Source organism: Grammomys surdaster, unplaced genomic scaffold (assembly GCF_004785775.1).
Source record: "Grammomys surdaster isolate TR1022 unplaced genomic scaffold, NIH_TR_1.0 66, whole genome shotgun sequence".
Lineage (NCBI taxonomy): Eukaryota > Metazoa > Chordata > Mammalia > Rodentia > Muridae > Grammomys > Grammomys surdaster.
Genome location: NW_021604568.1, coordinates 19,267,200 through 19,290,674, shown reverse-complemented (window position 1 = coordinate 19,290,674; position 23,475 = coordinate 19,267,200). Strand labels below are relative to the sequence as shown.

The 23,475-nt window shown below is 39.9% G+C and overlaps 1 protein-coding gene across 4 annotated transcripts in view; it reads left to right on the top strand.

Annotated features, from left to right (window-relative positions):
• The first annotated feature begins 5,781 nt into the window (after nucleotides 1-5,781).
• Nucleotides 5,782-23,475, top strand: part of Rab11fip2 (RAB11 family interacting protein 2) — a 39,757-nt gene continuing 22,063 nt past the window's right edge. For 2 of the 4 annotated variants that reach the window (XM_028776007.1, XM_028775988.1), the window contains exons 1-3: nucleotides 5,782-6,499; nucleotides 11,862-12,304; nucleotides 13,232-13,700. In XM_028776007.1, the coding sequence (XP_028631840.1) occupies nucleotides 6,147-6,499; nucleotides 11,862-12,304; nucleotides 13,232-13,700 (1,265 nt within the window). In that variant the 5' untranslated portion in view covers nucleotides 5,782-6,146. Of the gene's footprint in view, nucleotides 6,500-10,980; nucleotides 11,062-11,861; nucleotides 12,305-13,231; nucleotides 13,701-23,475 lie in introns of those variants that run through there. The other 2 variants (XM_028775997.1, XM_028776004.1) reach the window with 2 other exon arrangements.

Here is a 23,475-nt window from a genome sequence, read left to right as displayed (position 1 = left end):
TGAAAAACCCGACAGTTTTTTTTTTTTTTTTTTTTTTTTTTTACAAAAAATGATCGGTTAGGATTTCATCTTTTTGTCATGGAAGCAGAAATGGTTAGTGAAGGCCTGGATGGTTCTTTTTCCACGGATAATGTCCATTAATACCCTTCAGTCCCTCTGTCATTTATAGATGCCAAACACCATGGATTGCTGCTTTCTGAAGAATGCCTTGGGTTGCAAATCAGTTGCTTATCTTTGTTTCTGAGCTCACACTAAAGCAGAGTTAGGACCTGGAATCACATCAAGGATGCTCAGGTAATGTCTACAGCCAATTGAGGTACAAGAGTTGTTGAAAAGATATGGAGAGCCCACTTTCCAAATGTCCTGTTACATCTTGAAGTGAACAACACTGAAGACAGTCTCATGCTTAATCTCGGCTATCTAGGTGGCTGTGATCCTTCTGATAGCTACAAAATGACTGTAGTTAAAGTTCTCGATGGTCTTTTCCTGTATTATAGCTAGTAGGTGCTTCAAAGGTGATCCGACTCAGAATGTGTAAAAAGATAAGCTTATGCCCCTAAGCTAAAATACGTTTGTTTTCAAATATTCAGATCAACTAGGTCATTGTTCAGCTTAGCTGACAATTGCTTCAGAAGAGATGGTTTAAAATCTGGCCTTGGGACAAGAAAAGTTTGACCTGTCACTCAAAATAACATCTCCTCACCCCTGGCTTTGTATAAAAATCATAAATCATATAAGGAAATCAAAAATCATATAAGAAATAAGATGAAATGCAACAGATACATTTAAAGATTCAGTAAATAGAAATTCAGACACAACATGGAGGCTGAGAAACTAAGACATTGCATATTTCTGAGAGTTAAATGTTCTAAAGATTAACCCAGAGTCTAGAAATACTGTACATTCCATGCAGATCATTAGACTTCTTTAAAAATTCAGTTTTTTATAAAGCACAAGGACAAATGAACCAATCTTTTCAAATTGTATTGTGTGTGTGTGTGTGTGTGTGTGCGCGCACTTATGTGCTATACATGTGGAGGCCAGAGGACAACTTCAGGGAGTCAGCTCTCTCCTGTCACTTTTAGTAGGTCCCAGGGGTTGAACTCAGGTCATCCAGCTCGCACAGTAACGCAGTACTCACTGAGCCACCTTGCCAGCGAGGATAATGGCTTACAGTTACTCCGATAAATAATTGTTCAGTAATAACCAGGATTCCAATCATTGCTGACCTCTATCTAAACCACATGAGAGGTAACACTCGGAAAACTGAACACTATGAGGTGGGTCATGATGAGACAGCTGAGATCAGAAGAGAGAGGACTAAGAATTCACTGTTTTTCAGCAAGTAGGATTTGAGAATCTTGAGATTAGAAGGTGTTCTCGAGGCTTAGGTGGATGATGGTTTACTGGGTCTACAGCTTGTGGGTTTGTAGGACCAGGAGTATGACTCAGCTCTTCTGACATGTTGGCTTATGAGTTTTTCTGATTGTCACTCACAAAATTCATTTTTATTAGAGAAGAGGTATTGGGGCGAGTGTGGTGGGAAGGTGGTAAAGGTGTGTCTGTTCACGAGACAGACAATCTAATTCATTCCCTGGGACCCACATGGCACTGGAAGGAAAGAATCAGCTCCTGCGAGTTGTCCCCTGACCTCCACTAGTGTGCTGTGGTATTTTCCCCATCTGATAACTAAATAACTGAATGAATATATTTTCAAAAGAGAGGTATTATTAAAAAAAATACCCCACCACTCTCTGTGCATGCTCATAAGGAGACAATTTGTACATCTACAAACCATTGTTTATGATAGCTGAAAATTGGAAACAATTTAAATGTTCCTTGGAAGGACAAAAGATCAAATGGGGTTCATTCATCTTATCCAATACCATAGAGCAGTTGTCATAAATACATTCCTGTTATATGAATTCATATGCATCTATTTGGTGGAGGGAACAAAGGTTGTCTGACATAATATTATGAGACCATAAACAAGGAATGGAAAATTTTTTACATGAAACGTCCTTATGTGCAAATGTGTGCTCGGCTCCACAAATTCTTACCCTCCCCAGCATCTCTTCATAGTTCAAAGAAGCTGCTGATAACAGAAGTTACATTGATGGCTATGAGGGAACAGTTCAGGGTTTTTCAAGCCACTTGCCCTATGTGTAATTTCTGCCAAATCTTGAGCTGTTGGTGTCGACTTCCTCAAGCAGGGCCAATTAATTAGAATTACATTTGCTTCCTTTCTCTGATCATTAATTGCTTTCATTTGGGGAGGAGAACACAGAGGACATCTTGAAATATATATTACATACATACACACATATCTATTCCTTCCAAATTAGGGGATCCATCATTAATAAATTACATAAAAAGGAAATATGCTTTAGTATATTTTCTGTACCAGATTAGATGATTAAAATGCAACTTGCTTCTTTGTGCTACAGTTGGGCTAGTTGGAATTAGGACTGGGAAGAGATGCCCTGGTGTTTGTTAGGACAGACTCTGGTTTCACAGATGGCTCAGAGAAGAAAATTTCCTTCCTAAAGATACATAGCCAGCAATACAAAAACGTAGGACTCAGACCCAGGCTTCTGGCTCAGGCTTTGCACACTACGTTGCATATTGCTTCTTGTGTATCACAAACTGAGACCTTAGAACTCCACAAGAGCGTTTGTTTAATCAGCCTAGTGATGAAAATGAAACAAAACAACCTCCCAATTCCCCTACACTAGTCCTTGCTATTCAATCTGCCAAATAATTTCTTACTTAAGGTGTATAGTATGTGTGTGTGTAGTGTGTGTTTGTGCCTGCCTGTGTGCATGTGCGTTAGTGTGTGTGTGTGTGTGTGTGTGTGTAATAATACCCGGAAGAGGTTTATGCTTCTCCATCTCCATCTGGAAAACAATTAGCACACCACCCATTACATAATGCATGCTGAAGCATTAGCACTCTGGACCCAGTGGGCTATTTAAATACTGAGACTTCATAATTGTCCTACAGGAGATCCACAAGATGTGGGCTTAGAGATGCGTATGTTCAATGGGAAAGCCTTCCAATGGGCTAAGAATGAACTCCCTTGTGGGACTGTCTTGAAAGGTGCAGTACCTGCTGTTTTTCATCTGTGGAATCTGGTGAGCCATATGCATGGTGGATAATGGTGACCACTTTAACTTTCTGGTCAAAGTTTTCTCACTGCAGCAAGTGCTTACAGTATAAAATTAGAATTCTCAAACTTCTCCTCCTATAAAATATGTCCTTTACCAAATGCCTTGTTTTTAGAATTGCACTAAAGGTTTCTGGACATATCATTACTAATAATAAAAAAAAAGAAATTTAAAAATAAGTAGCTGTCTTCAGTTTTGGGGTTGTCTGTATTCACTCATATGATCTTTCTAACTTTAGAAATAACTATGCATACACTTTAAAAGTAGTAAACATAATTTTTAAAACTTACAAAGAACTGAACATTTTAGTAGAGTGCTTTGATCTCAGGACTTATATAAATATTATTTTTCATATGAGCCAACCATATTCTTGGCTTAGCTGACATGCTTTTATAGTCTAAATGTAGTGGTGCAGTAAAAAAGAGAATCATTCTAGGAAATTACTTCTTTTTTATAATGCAATTCTAGACTTTCTTTGGCTTTTACGGTTTGTGTGTTCATTTGCTTCCCGTGAGTAAAGAGATGCTATTTTCTTATTCTGACTTAAAACTATTATCATGATTTCCTATCTTGTTACACAGCAATATTAAACAATTTTGGCTCTAGCTAGGTTTTGAGAAAACTCAAATTTAGGTGTAATAAAAGAGAGGATAGCAATCTCAATTGTCAGCTCTTGCATTTAGAGCACTTTCTGGATTATGTTGGAGCCTGTTATTTCCTTGCCGTGGACTGCTGTAGCCAACTTCCACCCTAGATATGGCTGTATTTCAACAATGAGGGAAATGATACTTGTAAACAAGTTTATAACCATTAATAAAGCTTAGCAAACACCGTAAGCTCTTTAAAAACACAATCCATTATTGTAATTGCCTGTTGTTTAATTACAACCTCTAATAGAAATGTGAAACCTTCTTTTATAAATGCAGTTTATAAAACTAGGCTTAAATTGGATTTCAAAACACTTATTTTGTTTTTCTACAAGTTCAGGTGTCAAATTATTTCTCTCTAGAGATGCTGGTGAAATTCCAACACTGTCTGCTCCAATGTACTCTTTACAGATCCCTGAAAATATTTTTCTTTAAAGTTGACAACTGCCCACTCTGGGATCCAGATGCTATGCACGCAATGTGATGGTTTTGTTCTGCGTTACACACATGGCCTTTTCAAACACTGTCTCCCAGGGATGGAAACTAAGTTTGTATAACAGAAGTTTTAAAACTTGCCCGAAAATAAGAAACACAATACCTTATGGTTTATGGCCATTTTCAGTTGGATAAAGCACATTCCTATCTATCATATTTATTCTCAAAATTAGTCCCATAAAGGGAAAAAAGTATTTAGTCAGTCAACAGATTGGTTAGCATGTCTGATTAATGCTTAGTTCTCTGAAGTCCTTCAGGGATGTCTAATCTTTTGACATTGCTTCAAGAGCTGTCAACTGTCTACAAAGTTTTCCCTGAAGAAAAGCCCAATGCAGTTAAATACTCTCATAACATTTAAGGTTATGTTTGGCCTCATTCATAGCTATTGTTGGCCGCAGGTTGGACGTCTTGCCAGGTAGTCCAAAGAACCTTAAAATTTTCCTAGGAAGACATGGACAGAAATAAAGTCAACTGAGGTAGTATGCAACTCCTAGGACCGAAAAGTAGAGCAGGAAAGGGAGACATAGTGCTTGTGTCCTCTCTAGCCATAAAGTTGGAGATTGGTTTTCTGAGTGCTCAGGGAATGCTTTTGACTTGGACGCCACACACACAATTTAGGAAGGGAAAAATGACTAAATAGTTCAGTATAATTATGGCAGCAGGCATGGGGGCCAGAACCAGGTCTGACGCCATGCCAAAGCGTCTATAATCTTTATTAAGCAAGGGTAGCTTTGGAATCTATCTGCATCCTTCGCTTTTAAAGGTCTGTGCTCAGGAGGAGGTCCCTTTAGTCAGCTGAAGGTTTCCTCTTCAAGAAGATGGAGAACGGTTGGATGAAGTCTGAATTGTCACTCAAGAAGAGTTATGTGCTCCACCACCATTTAAGAACACCAGGGCCCAGGCAGAACTGAACACACAGTTGGGACAGATTTCTGCCTTCCAAGAAGGAAACTGGTTCTCTCCCAACTGTGGGCGGTGTACACGGCCCAGTGCTGCCTCCCAGAACCCTCTGTCGGCCTCTGTGGGCTCACACTTCCATAGAGCGGAGCAACCGGCAGGCACCTACGGTCCAGGACTCGCATCCCAACCTCCGCGTCCCGATCCGCGCGCCCCGTCGTCACGGCAACCAGGGAGGCGCTGACCCCCAACCCCGCCCGGCCCCGCCCCTCGCGCAGTCCCGCTCAACATGGAGACGGCCAACCCGGAAGTGGCGCGGCCGCGGCGCGCCGGGCGCTAGGAGCCGCGGGACGCTGGCCAGGCCTCGCCCGGTACCGCCGCCCGGCCTCAGTTTGCTGCCCGCGTCCCGCATCCCTCCGGCGCCGGTCCAAGACGGCCGCTTCCTCCCCGCTCGCCCAGGCTTGCTCCACTCTCAGGGGAGGAGCCAAGGCGAAGCGAGGCCGCGCGGGCGGAGGGAGCCAGGCCCCGCGGCCGCCGACGGTTCGTATCAGCCGGGTCGGAGGAGGAGCCGGGCCGCGCGGGGCGGAGGCCGGGCCGTAGGGGCGCAGGCCCCGGGACGGCGGCGACGCGAGGCGCGGGGCTGCGCGTGGAGGCCCGGACGGCGCGGAGGTGATGTGGGCCCCTGTGCTTCTACGGAAGAAAGGGACCCCCGCAGCGGCGGAGGCTTCCCCGCCGGTCCTCCTGACATCAGCCCTTAGGGACCTCGGGGCAGCCCTGACTCCCCAGCTCGCTGAAGTGCCCTTAAGGATGCAGTGATCAGGGTACGGGGCTCTCCCCGCGGGAGGGGCGCCGCCTGCGCTTCTGAACTCTGGCAGAGGAAAAACAAAACAAAAAAACAAAAACAAAACCGAAAAACAAAACAAAACAAAACAAAACCATAATGATGCTGTCTGAGCAAGCCCAAAAGTGGTTTCCAACCCACGTGCAGGTCACAGTGCTCCAAGCTAAAGATCTGAAGCCAAAAGGCAAAAGTGGCACCAATGACACATACACCATAATTCAGTTGGGCAAAGAGAAGTATTCTACATCTGTAGCTGAGAAAACCCTGGAACCGGTGTGGAAGGAGGAGGCCTCCTTTGAGCTGCCTGGGTTGCTCATGCAGGGTAATCCGGAGAAATATATTCTTTTTCTTATAGTGATGCACAGGTCCCTGGTGGGACTGGATAAGTTTTTAGGGCAGGTGGCAATCAATCTCAATGACATCTTTGAGGACAAACAAAGAAGGAAAACAGAGTAAGTTACATAATTTATTTTGAATTTTGGGTACTTAAAGATATATGGATTTACAGTTCTTGAACATAGTGTATTTGAGGCATTGGTCTTTGGAATTGAAATAGGATCCAGTTTTAAGCACTTCTCTTTGCATGACTTTGAAGTGAAAATAGCCTTTGCTCTGAATTGTTGTTGTTGTTTTTTTAATGGTGAGATTAGTGAACCATTTTTTTTTCTCATTTCTGTGTGAGGTATCGAGCTCTTAAACAGTGGAATATTTTGCACTGGATTTTAATACTTTTTATAAGAGGCTTAGAGCATGAACTGGAAAAGCAGAAAATTAAATATATGCACCTCATTAGGTCTATGTTTGTTGAGCACTGTTAAAAGATAAATTACTAATAAAGGCTGTCAAATGAAAAGTTACTAGTTTTAGAACTCTGTATTTCAGCATTGGAAACAGTTGGCCTTTATTTTTTATTTTTTTATTTTTTTTTTGCTTCACCAGTTTTCAGGGTCAGCACTTCTTGATAGGGCAGAAAGTTGTTAAAAGAAAAAAAAAAGTTTTGGAAGTCTGCACAGACATCTTCAGTCTTGAACCCACTGACATTTTTTTCCTTTGAATTTGCAGTATAGTGGAGCTATTGTTTACTGAAGGATCAGTTGAGTAATGCTGTTGTGTTTAGACCGAATTAGCTGGTGTAAGATTGGAGACAGTGATTACAGTCTTGTGATGCAGTGATTTAATTGACTTCTTCGATGAAAACATGGCTTTTGAAATAGAACTTTCAAGCCTAAGTTAGATATACTTAATTTAAGAAATCAAAATGCAAATCAACACTAGGACGTCATGTCCTAACTTGAAACAAGTAGCATATTTGGAAAGGTAGGTCTCCTGTCCTGTCCTTTAGCTTACATTTGTGTACATGTGTTACCTTTACCTTTCATGCACAGCTTATCATGGGCCTGAAGGCTCATTGAGATGGAGATGGCTGGGGTTTATGAAAAGAGGGTTGGGGGAAGTCATCAGAGGACTACACTTTTCCCAAGTAGCTTTAAAAAAAAAAAAAAAGAACCAAACCCAGTGCTGATGTGTGTTTATCTATCTACTCTTTAGAGCACTATTTTTGCAATGATAATTTTAAGTTCACATTAATTTCTTATATTAAGTATAAATGATCTTTTCTCTGTTTCTTTCCTTGTAAAACATGCCAGCAAACTTCATTTAGTAGAATTGTTTTTGTTTTGTTTTGAATAAAGTCTTTACCTAAGATTTAGTGTATGTAAAATAAAATATTAGAAATGCAAGAAGAAAAAAATAGGTAAATATTCAATGAGGAGGTGGGGAAGGAGAAAAAGTTTAAGTTGTATATTTAATAGTTTTTTAAAATTTCCTGATACTTAGCAAATAGCATGTTCTTTCTTCTGAGGGGTTCTTCATCAGATTTAAAATGAAAAAATGAATAATAACCAAATAATTTGCTCCAAATTGTCGCTTTGAAGTGATTTAGTGTATACTCTTTAAAGTATTTTAACTGTGAGCTTTTAAGCATCTACAGTTTCAAATTTCTTACCATGCTTTAAAAAGTACTTTTAATATTAATGGTAATATATTGCAGACCACTCGAACGTAAATTCCCAAATTTAAGTAGGCCCAAGTGTAGATCCAAAGATCCTGAGAACGAAGTAGCCCTTTAAAAATTTCTTGTTTTATTTCCATCTTTGGCAGCTTTGCAGTTACAATAAACTAGACCATGAACAATACTCTAACAGTGTAGTCTGTCTATAAAATCAAGGACAGCTTTTGGAGAGGAGATGCTTTGAAATGCTATCAACAGAGTTTGCAAAGTTACTGCACACAAAGAGATTTTCATATGTTATTAAACCCTCACTGTTTTGTGCGGGTGACTAAATGGGAACTGTGTATTTGATGAGCTATCTTTATTGGTAATATTTCTAGATTTTTAATATATTTAATAGCTTCCTTTTTCCAGCCCAGCTGCACATGTGGCACAGTAAGAGACAGACTTGAGCCACCAGTGTATTAACAGAAAGGTATTTAATATGCTATGCATTGCTAGCCCTTGTCAGCATATTCCCAAGTGCGTTTCGGAAAAGTGGAATGAGTGATGAAGGCTACCAGCTGATTGAGACGTCCCATGACTGGGTGTGATGCTTTGTACTTTCTGACAGTGAAAACGACAAGTGTTTACATCTTGTCTTCCAGTTGTGTCATGAGAGGCAAAAAGTATCGTGCTTAAAACTATTAACCTATTTTTCTACTTTAAATATATATATGCATATATATATATATACATATATACATATATATATATGTGTGTATGTGTGTGTGTGTGTATTATTTTATTATTTCTTTTTAAAGGGGAGGGGGTGAGGAGACCCCAAGCCAAATCCTTTGAGCAGAAAGAGAACTTTTGCATTTGCCTTTTTTAATAGATGTCTGGGTTGGTTCTGGCATGAGATTTAAGGAAAAAACATAGTGTTTAATAATAGAATGGGAAATCATTGATGCTATTATGTAATATCCATTGATTTTTTTTAACAACCCAAGTAGGTGATGTTCTTTTTCTTTCAGTGCTCTCAAAAATTAATAATAGAGAATACAGAGTTAGATGAGACTTGCACATATGTAGATGTGTGTGAGTGTGTGTGTCTGTGTGTGGGTGTGTGTACATGCGTGCACACACACATGCGTGCATTGCACCTGCCTCCTGGCCTCTGGCCTCCTTATTGCCAGGCTTGTCCCATTTCTGACCACACAGCACCAATTGCTTGGGAATCATTCCCACATGTGTGGTAGTTTGGACATGGACTTGTGCCCACTGAAAATTGAACAGAAGCCATATACCATTTCAACCCAGCACTCCAGAGGTGGAAAAGAATCGGCATTAATCCAACAACTCCCAAGTGCTGTGTCTTCATTTGTCCCTTTGAAGCCTGGGAAAACAAACACTATTTCAGGATTCTTCAAGTTCTCATTAAGATTGGTTTCAACACAGAACAGCTAAGGTTACTTGTCAGGCTGCCTGTAAATCAGAGTGTTTTATCAGACGTCTTTGCAGGATTTTGTTTTGGTTGTTGTTTTGTTTTTATGGGGGAGGGGAGGAAAATTCATATTTTTTTACACTTTGTTTCAAATGTATTGTTGCTTTATTCTTTAAAGCTTGCATAGTTGTTTAGAGTTTCCTACTAAAAAACTAAAATGTTACAAACCACTCGTGTTTGGAGCTGAATCTTGTTGATTTTATGAAGATGGTTTACAAATAAAAAAGTGAATTTTTAGTGTAAAGCAATCTGTCCTCAAGGAGCTTGTGCTTGCTCTCGTGCGCATGCCCTCGCCCTCTGCGCGCCCCTCTCTCTCTGTCTCTGTCTCTCTGTCTCTCTGTCTCTCTCTCTCTCTCTCTCTCTCTCACACACACACACACACACACACACACACACACGTGCTTTCTGGTTAAATACAGAGTTCTGTACTGTGTGGCAGCCATGTGGCTAACCTTATTAACACATGTGCTTCATAAGTAAGGACGAGTTTGTATTTCCCTGCAGATGTTTTTCATCAGCTTTAGATGTTTTCCTCATTGGATTCCATCTGACTTGGGGAAATGGCTTGTCCTTCTCCTTGCCTCAGTTTCTTCATCACCAAAGTAAGAGTGCTGACGTACATAATTGATGTGTCCTTATTTCAAATACTGAGTTTTGGCTATCTTCATGCACTTCCATTTAGGGGACCATTGATATATCTTTGTCAAATTGGCTTCTGTCAAGTTGCTGTAAACTCTTGATGCTCTTTTTTTTTTTTTTTTTTTTGCTTGTGGGGGTTGTGTGCATTCATACAAAGAACATTTGTTCGTTTTTCATATAGCATGAGATTTTTGAATATTTCTCAGATATCACTTATCAGAAGTGTCTCTCAGGCCATTGAAGATGGCTCTGTTTTCCAGATCCGTAGGTTTATTCTGGGGTGTGTAGCTTTGCTTCATTTGGAGGTGTTCTGAGAGCTCATGTTTGTATTGTTTGGTGTTCTCCATCTCATAGTTCATTGCTGTTATTCCTCGTAATCTTTGTTAGATGTTATCATTGTATAACTTTTTCTTAGTTTAGGGTCATAAAATATGCATTCTCTCATAAAATATTCTATTCTAAGAAAATGCTTGTTTGGGCATCAGTATGATATGTCTTAATTGATTGAATCATTTCAGTTTATCAAGGAAATATGGCACCATCATGGAGCTGATATAGATTGTGCGTCAGCTTTCTGTCCTTGTGTGCCCATCCGCCCTGATGTATAGTTATAGTAAATCCAGCCATCTTTTAGCTATCCTGTTGGCAAACAAGAAGTGATGTAAAATTTGGTCATACTTGCTCTGTAGTTGAGATAACTATTTGCCCCCTACTAGATCTGTATTTAAATAACAGCCTGTCTCCATAACAGGGCTCAGACCCCATTGCTAAAGGATGTAAAAGCATGTGGCTCTGTGCTCCAGGTTCAGGTTGTGTGCCCTGTAGAGTGGCCACCTGTGACTCCATCAACTGGCGAATTTCATGTGGATAAAAATACTGTAAGCAAAACCAAAACAAGCCCTGCTTCTTATATAGTTCACTTAAAAATTGGCAGCATGATGCAAGACGTGCCTGAAAGCTGGGGTCTGGTTGTGTTTGTAAAGTCCTTTTTATTTCACAGTCAATGGCTTTCTGGCAGGAATCATTTGAGCTTTTTGTTCTTTGAAAACTATTGTTTATTACTTCTTACATTTTACATATTTTATTCAGGAAACGGGTTAGATCCATTTTATATAAATATAAGTAATGGTACTTATTTAACAAACTATGTACTATCCCCATTAGTAAAATTAATAAAATAATAAAATTCTTTTACTACTTATATAAATTATATTTTGGGATAGGGACTAAGTATTTTATTGAAATGTCATCATTATTTGTCATTTTATGCCACTCAGAAATAATTGGAAGTGATGAATGATTTTCAAAGTTTCTGGCTCAGTGTCTGAATGTTAAGCATGTCCTTAGGCTTGCCTCATATGGAAACATAATTAGCTATTGTTGATAAGAATTTTTGATGATGAATTTTGAATTATGAGGGGAAAGTTTATCTAAAACGCTTCCCATACTCTCCAAAGACTCACTCCGGTGGTGTGTGTCACTCTGCAGAAACTAGACCATTTGTTTGCTTGACTTGTTTTCTTTTTAAACAGTGAGTAAAACTAGAAACCTGTAGCTGACTGGTTTTCATTCAGTTTGTAGACAGGTGTGTGGTCACTTTATTTAAATGCTGCCTGAATATAACAATGCTTCCTGCCATTATTATTTGTTACAACCACCTTTTTTTCTTCTCTTTAAGGTGGTTTAGATTAGAATCCAAACAAGGAAAAAGAATAAAAAACAGGGGTGAGATAAAGGTCAATATTCAGTTTATGAGAAACAACATGACAGCAAGCATGTTTGACTTGTCAATGAAGGACAAGACAAGATCACCTTTTGCAAAATTGAAAGATAAGATGAAAGGGAGGAAAAGCGACGGGGCATTTTCTGATACGTCTTCTGCCATCATTCCGAGCACTCACATGCCTGATGCCAATCCTCAGTTTTCAAGTGGTGAAATGCAGATGAAATCCAAACCAAAAAAGCCTTTTCTTTTGGGTCCTCAGCGGCTCTCTTCTGCCCATTCAATGTCTGATTTAACTGGGTCCCACTTATCTTCTGAGAAGCTCAAGTCCAGCACTGTGGGTCCAACACATCTTCTCAGTCGCCAGATAGATTCCTTTGGAGTTGTTCCAGAAAGTGGTAAGTGGTACCTCATTTCCTTTCTTCCTCCCTCCTAATTTTATGTAGTGTGACTTCTAAAGAAAGAAATAAAAAGTAGTGTTTCTAAAGCCCGCCATTGACTGTTTGAGTACCTTCTAACCCCTAATTGATACATTCACTGAAGTCAAGTTTGCTTGTATCTGTATTTTTGTTGTATGTGGTAGTGAAATGAATCCTAGTCTTCTTGCACAGCCTGGCCTCTTTTTTTCTGCTGTCAATTCTCCATTTCAAAAGCTTGCAGCAAGGATTCGTTGGCAAAATGCTTGCCTTGAAAGCATGAGGATCTGAGTTCCATAGGTGCCCCAACTGCACATTCAGAGAACGAGACAGGAGTGGAGGGGGTACAGACAGGTGGATTCCCGGGCTCCCTGGCCAGTCAGCCAAGACCACTTGGCAAATTCCACACCAGTAAGAGATTCTGTCTCAAAAAACAAGATGGGTAGGGTAGTTCCTGAGGAATGCCAATGTTGGTTGACCTCTGGCCTCCACAAGTATCCACGTACACATCAAAAAGGAAAAAAAAAAGCCTGCAGCATATATTCTATTCCATCCAAGTGTTCCTAGAAAAAGTTCTATATTCAGAGGAAACTAAGTTGAATTCTAATGATGGAAAAGTTTAAGACTTTTCAGCATGATTTTGAGAGCAGGTCCTTTGGATTGATTTTATACTTTTTTCATGTGATGGTTTCTGAGTCAAGGAAGGTAGTGATATAATTGTCTAAAAATACACTATTATTAGCACATCTACTTCATAATATCCCTTACCTAATTTTAGTATTGTTTTGATTATTTTGAGTGTTAATATCTTTAGTTAATTGCTCTCATTCTGAAGCAGCAGAATGTGTCAGATAGTGTAATAGCATATGTCACCCATCACCTACTAATGGGAAAAAAAAATGTTTGTAGGAAGTCTCAAGTCTCCACACAGACGAACACTAAGCTTTGATACTTCTAAATTGAACCAACCTGGCAGCATTGTGGATGAAGGTGAACACTCTTTTGGAAGACAGAGTGACCCATTTACAAATGTGACTGCTTCATTACCCCAAAAATTTGCAACACTGCCAAGGAAGAAGAATCCATTTGAAGAAAGCAGTGAGCCATGGGACAGCAACATGAATTTGTTTTCAAAACCAATTGAAGTCAGGAAAGAAAGTAAGAGAGAGAAAAGGGAGAAGGTGAGCCTCTTTGAACGAGTGACGGGGAAGAGAGATAGCAGGAGATCTGACAAGCTGAACAATGGGGGATCTGATAGCCCATGTGACTTGAAATCACCTAGTGCTTTTAGTGAAAACCGGCAGGACTATTTTGAATATGAGTCAACCAACCCGTTTACAGCAAAATTCAGGGCTTCAACTATAATGCCATCTTCAAGGTAAGCTCACCAGGAGGAAGTGGTAAGGTGCCACTTGGGGAACCTTATACTTGAAAGTAATAAGTATTCCTTTTAGATGCATGAAATATTTTATATTCTTTTTATTTGCTTATTTTTTTACCTTTAAAAATAATTTATCATAAATCTAAACGTTGTTGGCACGTGTTCTTGGAATTAAATGTTTTACCTTGGAAGGGCGAGGGCTTCTCACCCTCTACCCTAGTCTGCTCCTACCTATGGGAGCCAGAAACCCATCGTAGCTCTTGGGGAAAACAGAATGGTGTTTGATGAGACCCAGTGAGAGTGAATAGACCATAGGTATGAATTCAAACCAGAAATATGTTTCTAGGTGCTTCCCAGGGATTAAATCACAGGCTGTTGGGAGAGTGTCAGTGAGCCAGTAGCAGTGAGCAAGGTGCTCTTTAGCAAATGCTGAAGTACTAATGTTGTTGTAATAGATGTTAGCTGTCTTTATTAAACAGCTGATCAGAAATAGCTTTTATTTGTGAATGTTTTCTGGAATACAGTGACCCTTGGGAATACTGTCTGTACCCTCACCAGAGCCCTGGGTGACAGTTAGTCACAGGCACAATCAGGAATTTTGAAGCCTTGGGTCCTTGTGTGCATACTGCTGCTTACTTCACCGAATTAAAGTCAGAGGATCTACAGATATGACTGATAGAGGACCTGCTTAAGGAACCTCAAGCAAAGATGAAGATGACCTTGAAATTTTTAACTAATTGTGGAGGAACACAGTAGAGACTAAGTGATAGCCACAGAATGGAAGCCTTTCTTCCAGTTGTAATGTATAATATATAGACCTGAGTGGGAATCCTGGCTGTGGAGTACTGTGACCTCTCTAGACCTCAGTCAGCATCTACATCTTTGAGGGAAAGAAAATAATGCATAATTTGTAGGATGTAGTGAGGATAAGTAATACATGACGCACATAGTACAAAGCCGAACTCCACATAGGGAACCAATAGATGGCCACTGCTTCAGGCTGAGCATCCTTGATTTGAAACCTGATCCACTTTCATGTAGAAGTATAGTATCAGTATTAATGTTTTCATCATGGATAGAACACTGAATTTCAGATTTTGAACATTTCAGATTTGGACTTTTTATATGGAAAGTCAATGCAGATATTCTAAAATTCTAAAACCAAACTGAAGCACTTTGGGTCCCAGAAGTACTGGGTAAGGGACAGGTGACCTCTGTCTTGATTGATGTATTGTGTATCATTTTCTTTAAAATTGGGGCTTTTTGTTCTGTCCAAGTTCAAACAGAAGATGGAACATTAACAGCCACTTGGGTATGCCTTTCTCTTGGGCCTCTCCCTCATGTATGCAAGGCCCACCCTTGAATATATATCTTTGCTATGTTTAAAAAAAGTACACTTAAAATTTCCAGAGGGAAGTCTATTTTCTCATTTTCTGTCTATTTTCCTTATTATTAGAAGGAGATTTGCTGTGGTTTTAGAAAAAAAAATTCATTCAGTTTTGTTTATAGACTATACTTCAGAGAAATAAATTTTTATTTTGTAGCATCCATACTTCATTGAGGAGTTCATGTGTTGATGTGCTGTACTAACACACAGATACTTCTTCATGTAGTCTCTGTTTCATCAACTCTTAAATACAGGCGTAAATAAGAGTGTGCCCCTCCCTTTCTAAACATTTTTATTTTTTGCAGGAGATTGCTGAAAACAACTGTTCAAGGTAACTTAGAGATTGGCTAAACTAGATAATTTTAGAGTCAATGAAAAGCAAGAAAAAATGGAAACTAGTTGTAAAATAGTACAATACAAATAATATGAAAAAATAACTGTCCTCAAGCCATGGGCTGCCATGGGCTTTAACAGGGAGGCGGCCTTCACTAGATTCTAGATTTCAGCTTCATTTTGTTCTACTTTAATATCAACACTACTATCAACATCAGGGTTGTATTATAAATTCTATGATTACAAGAATATAAGATTTTTTTTTAAATTAAGACTTTTTCTTTGTGTTTATTATGAGGCTCCAGGTGTGGGGATAGAATATGTGTTCCTGGAAGTTTCTGTGTCACAAGTCATCTTTCTGGTAAATTAGAACATTTGTAGTTAATGGGTGGCTCCAGTTAAAGTGCAGACAGTGGGATGTAAATGGGCTGAATACAAAGGCTGCAGCTCCTAGTCTCCAGCCAGCAGTGTTAGCGTGGGTGGAATTTGAGAGGATGTGGCCAGGAGAGTGTCTAGAATTCCTCTCTTAGTGTTATCTTCAGCTGGATCAAGTAGCTTCCAGACCAGAGGTTTTGAAGCCACAAATCGTGTACTGTGAATTATTTTGCCAGTATGTTAAGTAAAACCTACTTAGAGAACTCCTGGGCTCTTGTAACCCATGGTTTTAAGACTACTGAGTCAACTTAAAGCACCGTCCATCGCTGAGAAGCTGGTGTGTGAACTGGCATGCCTGTAACTGCAGGAGCACAAAGATCATGTCTGTCCTCTAAGCAAGCATGTCACTATAGCTGGAGAGTTTTCTTTATGTTCCTGCATCTTCAGTCATTAAGAACATAATTTTTAGAAGTTAGTTTTTAGTGTGTGTATATGTAACATCTGGCCAAGGAAAAGCCACATTGAGAACCACAAAATTTACTTTATTTTGCATCTTGGCATCATCTCTATAGCCTTGTGGGAAACTGATGAGGAAATTAGTCAGGTTGCCGGCTTGAGCTGCATGCAAGGCTCCTCTCTGATACTCACTCTAACAGTGTTCTTCCTGGTGACCTGCTCTGCTTCCTTGAAGCCTTTCCCAAGCTCAATGTGCTTTCTGATACAGTCTAATTTTCTGAAGGAGCATGCATTGTGCCCCACCAGCTTAGTCACCTTTTCCTCCCACTGTCATAAGTAATTTCATTTATCTTTTTGAGCTTAATCTCCTGCATGCTTCTTGAGAGTCAGTCCACATTAGAGATTTTTGAACATAAACATGATAACAGTGTTCTTATTGTGCCTGTCTCCTGCTTTCAGCCCAGTGTTAACAGTGGAGATCTCCTTAATACACTGAAATAGATTCAAGAAGGTTGATATGTACATTTTTATTTCAAATCTAGGAGAGAGAGCACGTGAGTCAGTATACGTCTGTTAGCCAGCATTCAGGAGGTTGTGGCAGTCTGGGCAACTTTTGAGATCCTGATTCATAATTGAAAATGTTAAATAAATGAGCAGAGATGTACTTCTTGGTAAGAGTACTTGTCTAGTGTGTGCATGTTTCCAGTACTGATTTAAAAAGCTGAGTTTTACACTGATATTTAAGATTTTGATATAAGCAGTCATTTCTAGTATCTGTCTATATAGGTAATCAACTGCAGTAACTCCAGGTCTCAGTGCCTTTGCACAGAAACTTATTGAGAGGGGAATGGTGTAAGTAGGTGCTCAGCTTCACTCAGTTTTTCTGGAGCCAGACCTTTTCCTTCTTGTACTGGCACCATTGTTATTTCACACAGGGAGAGGTGAGGACCATCTGGCATAGTGTGTCGTCATGTGCCAGGGAGAGGTGAAGACCATCCGGCATAGTGTGCTGTCACGTGCCAGGGCTGGAATCATGAGTCTACATATGTCTCATTGGCCAGAGTTCAATCAGGTTTCATCCTTACTGCATACTGTTAAGAAATTGGGTTTAGCTGTGTTCCCAGAAGGAAACTTAGTTGGTTTAGTATACAGCATTGTGTAAGTCAAAGATACCAGTCGAGGGTCTCCTGGGATTCTGGATGCCATGTAGCTCTTGCTATCTGTCAGTGTCCCACTGCTCTTGAACATGAAACTATAATTGGAACTCATGTCATTTATAGGAATATTATATGGTATTATATTATATGGTATTGTTCATATAATATTATATGGTATTGTTCATACTTCAGAATTGTTCCCCTTGGCTTTTGTTGACAAGAGTCACAGGGAAGTATTGATACATTTTATTATTTATCAATAGGTTCAAATACTAATTTGTGTTATGTCTTAATTGTAAAGCAATGCTTTTCTGTACTGGCAGAATATCATTTTCTACAAACAGACATGCCTTCAGGGTTAGAATTTTTTAAAAAAAGGTTATTCAGAATAACTGCTTTAAAAAAACTATATTATAAATGATCTGAAGAATGGAAATGGGCAGGTGTACTCACCCAGTCAGTGTTGTCACAGAGTCTCACTTGGTATTACAGGATGGGCTGGATTTGAGCTCCTCTCTCTGAAGAGATTGAAGTGTTACAAGCATTGAGATTATACCTGACTACTTTCCTAGCCACCATTTTGTTGTACTTTCTGTAGCAGAGCTTGTAACCATTGTGGCTCCCTCCTTTGGATTTGTTCTGAGAAGTTGGAATTGCCATCAGATGCTTGTGTCTGGTTGGTCAGCATTGGTTCCTATTTTGTTGTGTTTTTAAGCTGTGGTTTGTTGGGGCTCCCTACAGATGAAGTATGAATCTTTTCATCAGCATACCTTGAAGAAAATCAGTGTTTTCAAAATTCCCCATTGATGTCTAGTTAGATTTAAAACTTACTGATCTAAATTGGATCCCTATAGCCAAACATAGTCAGTTTTTAACAGCTGAGAGTCAGGAGTTAAGCTGATAAACTCAGATTTGAACGGACCCCACCTAAGACAGACAACACATCAGGGAAAACGGCTTGCCTAAAACAGATTCACAGACAAATAGGAAATTCCGTCTGTTGGAGTATGTAGGAAGCATCCGAGCTGTAGTGGATGTTGAGGACTAGGCTGAGCTGTAACTGGTGTTTGTGCTATATGGGTGAATTGTTGGTCAGGAAACAAATGAAACCTGGGAACAGTTGTGATGAGTGACTCAAAAAGCATGCGTAGTCCATTGAAGCAATGGTGCATATACCCCATGATGTGCATTTTCCTAAGGAGGTCTGGAAAGTGTTATACCTACATCCAATTATGGGAATTCTTTAACCACATGAAGAAAGTTAATGCCTGTCTTGTTCAAAAACATCAGAAGAAGCCAACAAAAGACCTATCTCTTCTCACATCCTAGGCAGATGTTCTACCACAGAGCTCTGTCCTCAGCCCTCTTTTTTCTTTTCATTGTAAGACAGAAGAGCCTCACTAGGTTGCTCAGGGTGGCATTGAGCTCACTTCAGGTCAGGTGGACCTTGAGTTTATGGACCTATACCACCAGGATGGCACCTTGAGCTTTTAAAAACATTCATAATAAAAATCTCTTTCATGTGAAAAGCTAATGAAGTCAGAGTGCAAGAAATAACTCAAGGCATTTTGTGTTTGTCTTGGAAATAGTGACTGGCACAGAAAATATGTTTTCCTTCCTTTCTGCTTTATTGCAGCTCTGAGCACTAGGCAGCTCTTGCTCAGTTGCTGTGCAAAAACTTGGTAGTGAGCTTTATGTTTTATTCCTGGGATCTTTTATTTTATTACCAGATATTTCATATGTATTTGGTCATCAAAGATCCTTCCTAGCCTTTCTAGTCCTGTGTCTCCTAGCCTTCCTGTGATCTTCCTAGCCAATAAGCCCAGACCAGATATTTTTTGGGATAGTATAGAAATATTATCTAAGATGAAGACATAATTATTATTAATATTTTTCAGTTACTTTTCCCTTTTGAGATCAGGTAGCTCTCCATTCCTCCCTCCCTTCTTCTCTTCATCCTTGAACTACTTACTTCCTGTTTGTGATCAGGTCACATCATTCTTAGGAACTACCAAAATTTAGTTACCTAGAATATGTGTCTAATTCACACAGTCCAAGAATCACCATAATCTGTTGCATGTAACCATTATCAGAAAGCTATAATATGCCCATAAAAAGACTGTTAATGTAGGGTTATATTTTTTTATTTGAAAAAAGATAGACAGTGATCCTAAAGAAAAAAATCTTATTCCTAGTTGTTCTTAGTTGTTGGATCTTCCTTTACAACGTCTTCTGTGGATGTGTGTGTGTGTGTGTGTGTGTGTGTGTGTGTGAGAGAGAGAGAGAGAGAGAGAGAGAGAGAGAGAGAGAGAGAGTTTTAAAGCAGTCCTTAGCATTGTAACCCTACTGTACACAAGGTCTGTTTTGGTAGCAAAATTTAGCATTTATCATGCACGTCTGAAGATGGCTTGCTATTAGCCATTGAGCCCCCTTCTATCGTTTGTGTAGCTAAAACCATGCAGCCTCATTGATGAGACGAGAATATAAACTTTTGGAGTCCGTAATCCATTAGTGGCTGGGGATTTGTAGGGGTTCCCACGTGATAGTGATTGGGAGGGAGAGGTGTGGGTGTAGTTAGTTCCCACAGCACTGACTAGAACTTGTGTGTTACTCCCCAGAGATGACTTGAAACTTCTCTGTCCTTCGTCATCCTAGACTTGTTATTATGGTCTCATTAATTGGTGCATCTCTCATTGGGTTAATTTGCAGATACCATCCATGCCATTCTTTGCTAACTCTCTAATGCAAATTGATATTTATGGTCTTTAAAATTGAAAACAAAAAAAGCTCTGTAACAAAAAGACAAACTTTGCTAAGTTTTTCCTTTTTTGTTTTTATTTTTGTAAGATGAGAGATTAAGATACAAAAGGATTATGTATGAGAGAGAAGGAAGAAAACATACTACAAACCCACAAAAACTACTGTAGGCTAATAAACTGATGTGAAAATTTCTCAATTTACAGCACTTGACAGGTGCTAAAAGAAAAGCATCTTTAATTTTAATGTGTTGTTAGGACCTCTTTAGAGAGACTGTACAAGTTATTAACAAGGTCCTCGGAGACAGGAGACGGGTAATTAACAAGACCTATAGAGAGATAGTTTAGGTAATTAACGAGCTCTTAGGCACTGGACACAGGATAACACGCGGTGAGTCTGATAGTTAAAGAGAGCAGGTCGTTACGATATGACCAAATGCAAGATAGAGCCTGTAAGTCCTCTGGAGCTTTCCAACAGGAAAGTGTTATGATTATATTTCAATGATCTCAGCATGCTCACTTTTATAAGTCAATACATAAGCTTTTGGGTTTAAGGTACTATTTGAGAGAATTATTTATTTATAAACAGGAAGTAGGCGAGCTTGTGGATGTAGGTGGATGATGTTTGCTGATGTGGATTCTGAGCTGTGTAATTAGAGGGAAATTCTTCAGAAGGACAGACTATGTATGCCTCAGTTACTTTAACCACCACTGATAAAGCATGCTTTTCACTTGTGGCCTCTTGTCTAAAACCTCCTATTCTAGATCATCTTGCTCCTCTGTTGTCTTTAAAATGCCAGGTTTTTGGCCACAGAGGAGACTGCATTGGGGACATCCTAGCCAGGGTTCTTTATTCAGCTCTCTGGCACCTTCATGCTTGAGAGTTGACATTCCCAGTTGCAAACACTTGGTCTGGTTATTTCCTGTGGAACTTTGATGTTACTGTCTGTAGTTCTGATTCAGAAAACTCCCAGTCAAGCATTTTCTTACAAACTTTGCTACCAAAACAGACCTTGTGCACAGTAGGGTTACAATGCTAAGGAACTGCTTTAAAACACCCTCTCTCTCTCTCTCTCCCTCTCTCTCTCCCTCTCTCTCTCCCTCTCTCTCTCCCTCTCTCCTTCCCTCCCTGCCTCCCTCCCTCCCCTCTCTCTCTCTCTTCTTCCTCCCTCTCTCTCTCCTTCTCCCTCTCCCCCTCTCTCTCTCTCCCTCCCTCCCTGCCTCCCTCCCTCCCCCCACTCTCTCCTCTTCTCCCTCCTCTCTCTCTCTCTCTCACACACACACGCACACACACACACACACACATCCACGCATGCACGCACGCACGCACGCACACATCCACAGAAGACGTTGTAAAGGAAGATGGAACAACTAAGAACAACTAGGAATAAGATTTTTTTCTTTAAGATCACTGTTTTTTTTTTTAGTAAAAAATTTATTTTGTTCTATTTGTATTTTGTCCTATTTGTATTTTGTCCTTGTTGTATTCTGGTAGGTTTGTCCAACTAGTGGCCACAGGACACATAGGCTGAGGACAGCAGTGAGTGTGGCCCAACACAAAACCATAAAGCTAAAAGCTCTTGAGCTGTTTCCAACAAACTGTGTGGTTCTTTAGCGTGACCTTCATAGATGACTTTGTGTCCCAGTGTGAAAAGCTCGAATGTACCTGCAAAGGTTAAAATCTAATGAGTTTCTAACACTGCATGACCTGTCTCAGTATGGCTCCTGCAGGCCATCAAGCGGAGTATGTTTCTGAATTTCAACTCTGGAATCATTATTTTCTTTATTTCTTTTCAGTATTTTCTATATGAGGGAGTGCGGTGTTTTCAGTGAGAATATATCTCATCACCTAAGATTCTTGAGTACTTAGTTTTTGGTTGATGACATTATTTGGGGGAAGTTCAGGTGGTGAGGCCTTATTGGGGTAAGTGTGTAACTGGAGGCAGGATTTGAAAGCTTAAAGCCTCACCCTACTTTATTTTGCTTTCTCTGCTTTGTGTTAGAGGTTGAGATGTGAGTTCATAGCTTCCCACTGCTGCTGCCACTGCAGTGTGACTTGCTGTCTCGCTGCAAAGATGAATGTGCTTGGGCTTCCAGAGCATTTTAAGGTTTGTTGTGATATGATGTGTCTCTGATAGCTTATATTACAGTAGGATGTCCAAGATTTTTCTTTAATTTTGAAATGAATATGGTTAGGGATAGGAAAGATGGCTCACTAGTTAGGAGCACTGGCTCCTCTTAAAGAGGAAGAATTCTTTAAGGAAAATTGCTGTATGAGTAAGTACAGCCAGTCAGCTGGGGTATAGCTCCATGGTAGGACGTCTGACTAGTCTGTGGGAAGTGCTGGGATTCATTCCCTAGTATGATGCTAAAGCATCAGAAGGCTGAATATTTTGTCCTATGCCTGTAACCCCAGTACTGAGATAGGAGGCTAACCCACACTATAGTCTGAAGCTAATATGCAGTACCTGTGGGGGAAGATGGGGAGGGGGTGACTGAGGCTGGATGAGTAGTTAGTTACATCTAGGATAACTGGTTAGTCTGTGAACATGAGCTGCTTTGATGCTGTTTGGTGGTGAGGGTGGGGGAGAAGGGAGTGCCTTTAAGAAACACTTCTGTGTGTTCTCTAGCCTTTGAGTGAGACAGTGGCCAAAGACTGGAAAAGGAGAAAAGGAACAAATCTAATGATGTCCCCCAAATGTGTATGCATACTTGTAGAAGCCAAAGTCGTGATGTTTGTGTGTGTGTGCATGCATGTGCGCGCACAAGCGCTGAAGGTCAACACTGGATATCTTCCTCAATCTCTCTTCACTTTTATTTTTGAGACCTTTCACTGAACCTAGAACTCACCAATTTGGCTAGCCTGGCTTGCCATCAAGTCTTGGGGATCTGTCTCTGCTCCCTAGTGCTGGGCTCACAGGTACATGCTGAGACTCTTTCATCCTCTGTGAGTATGCTCCGGATTAGACCTCAGGCCTTCATGCTTGCATGGCAAGTACTTTACCACTTGAACTGTCTCCCTGGACCATGATGTATCTTAAATTTGACAAGATACAACATTTTTTTGAAACTGTTTTGTTTTGTAGAACAATGTTTAGATCTGTGGTTTCTGAATCAGATTTAGTGTGTTAGTCTTGATGGAGAGGTTTGATGTTTTAGTTTTAGGTTTTTGTTTTGTTTTGTTTTTTGTTTTTAAAAACCATGAGATAGTGTTTCCTTGTCTGTTTAAGGTTTTGTTTTCAAGAATAGGGACTATGTGTTTTTAGTCCAATCTAGCTAGCTAGTATGAACACAGTAACAGTTCTTAC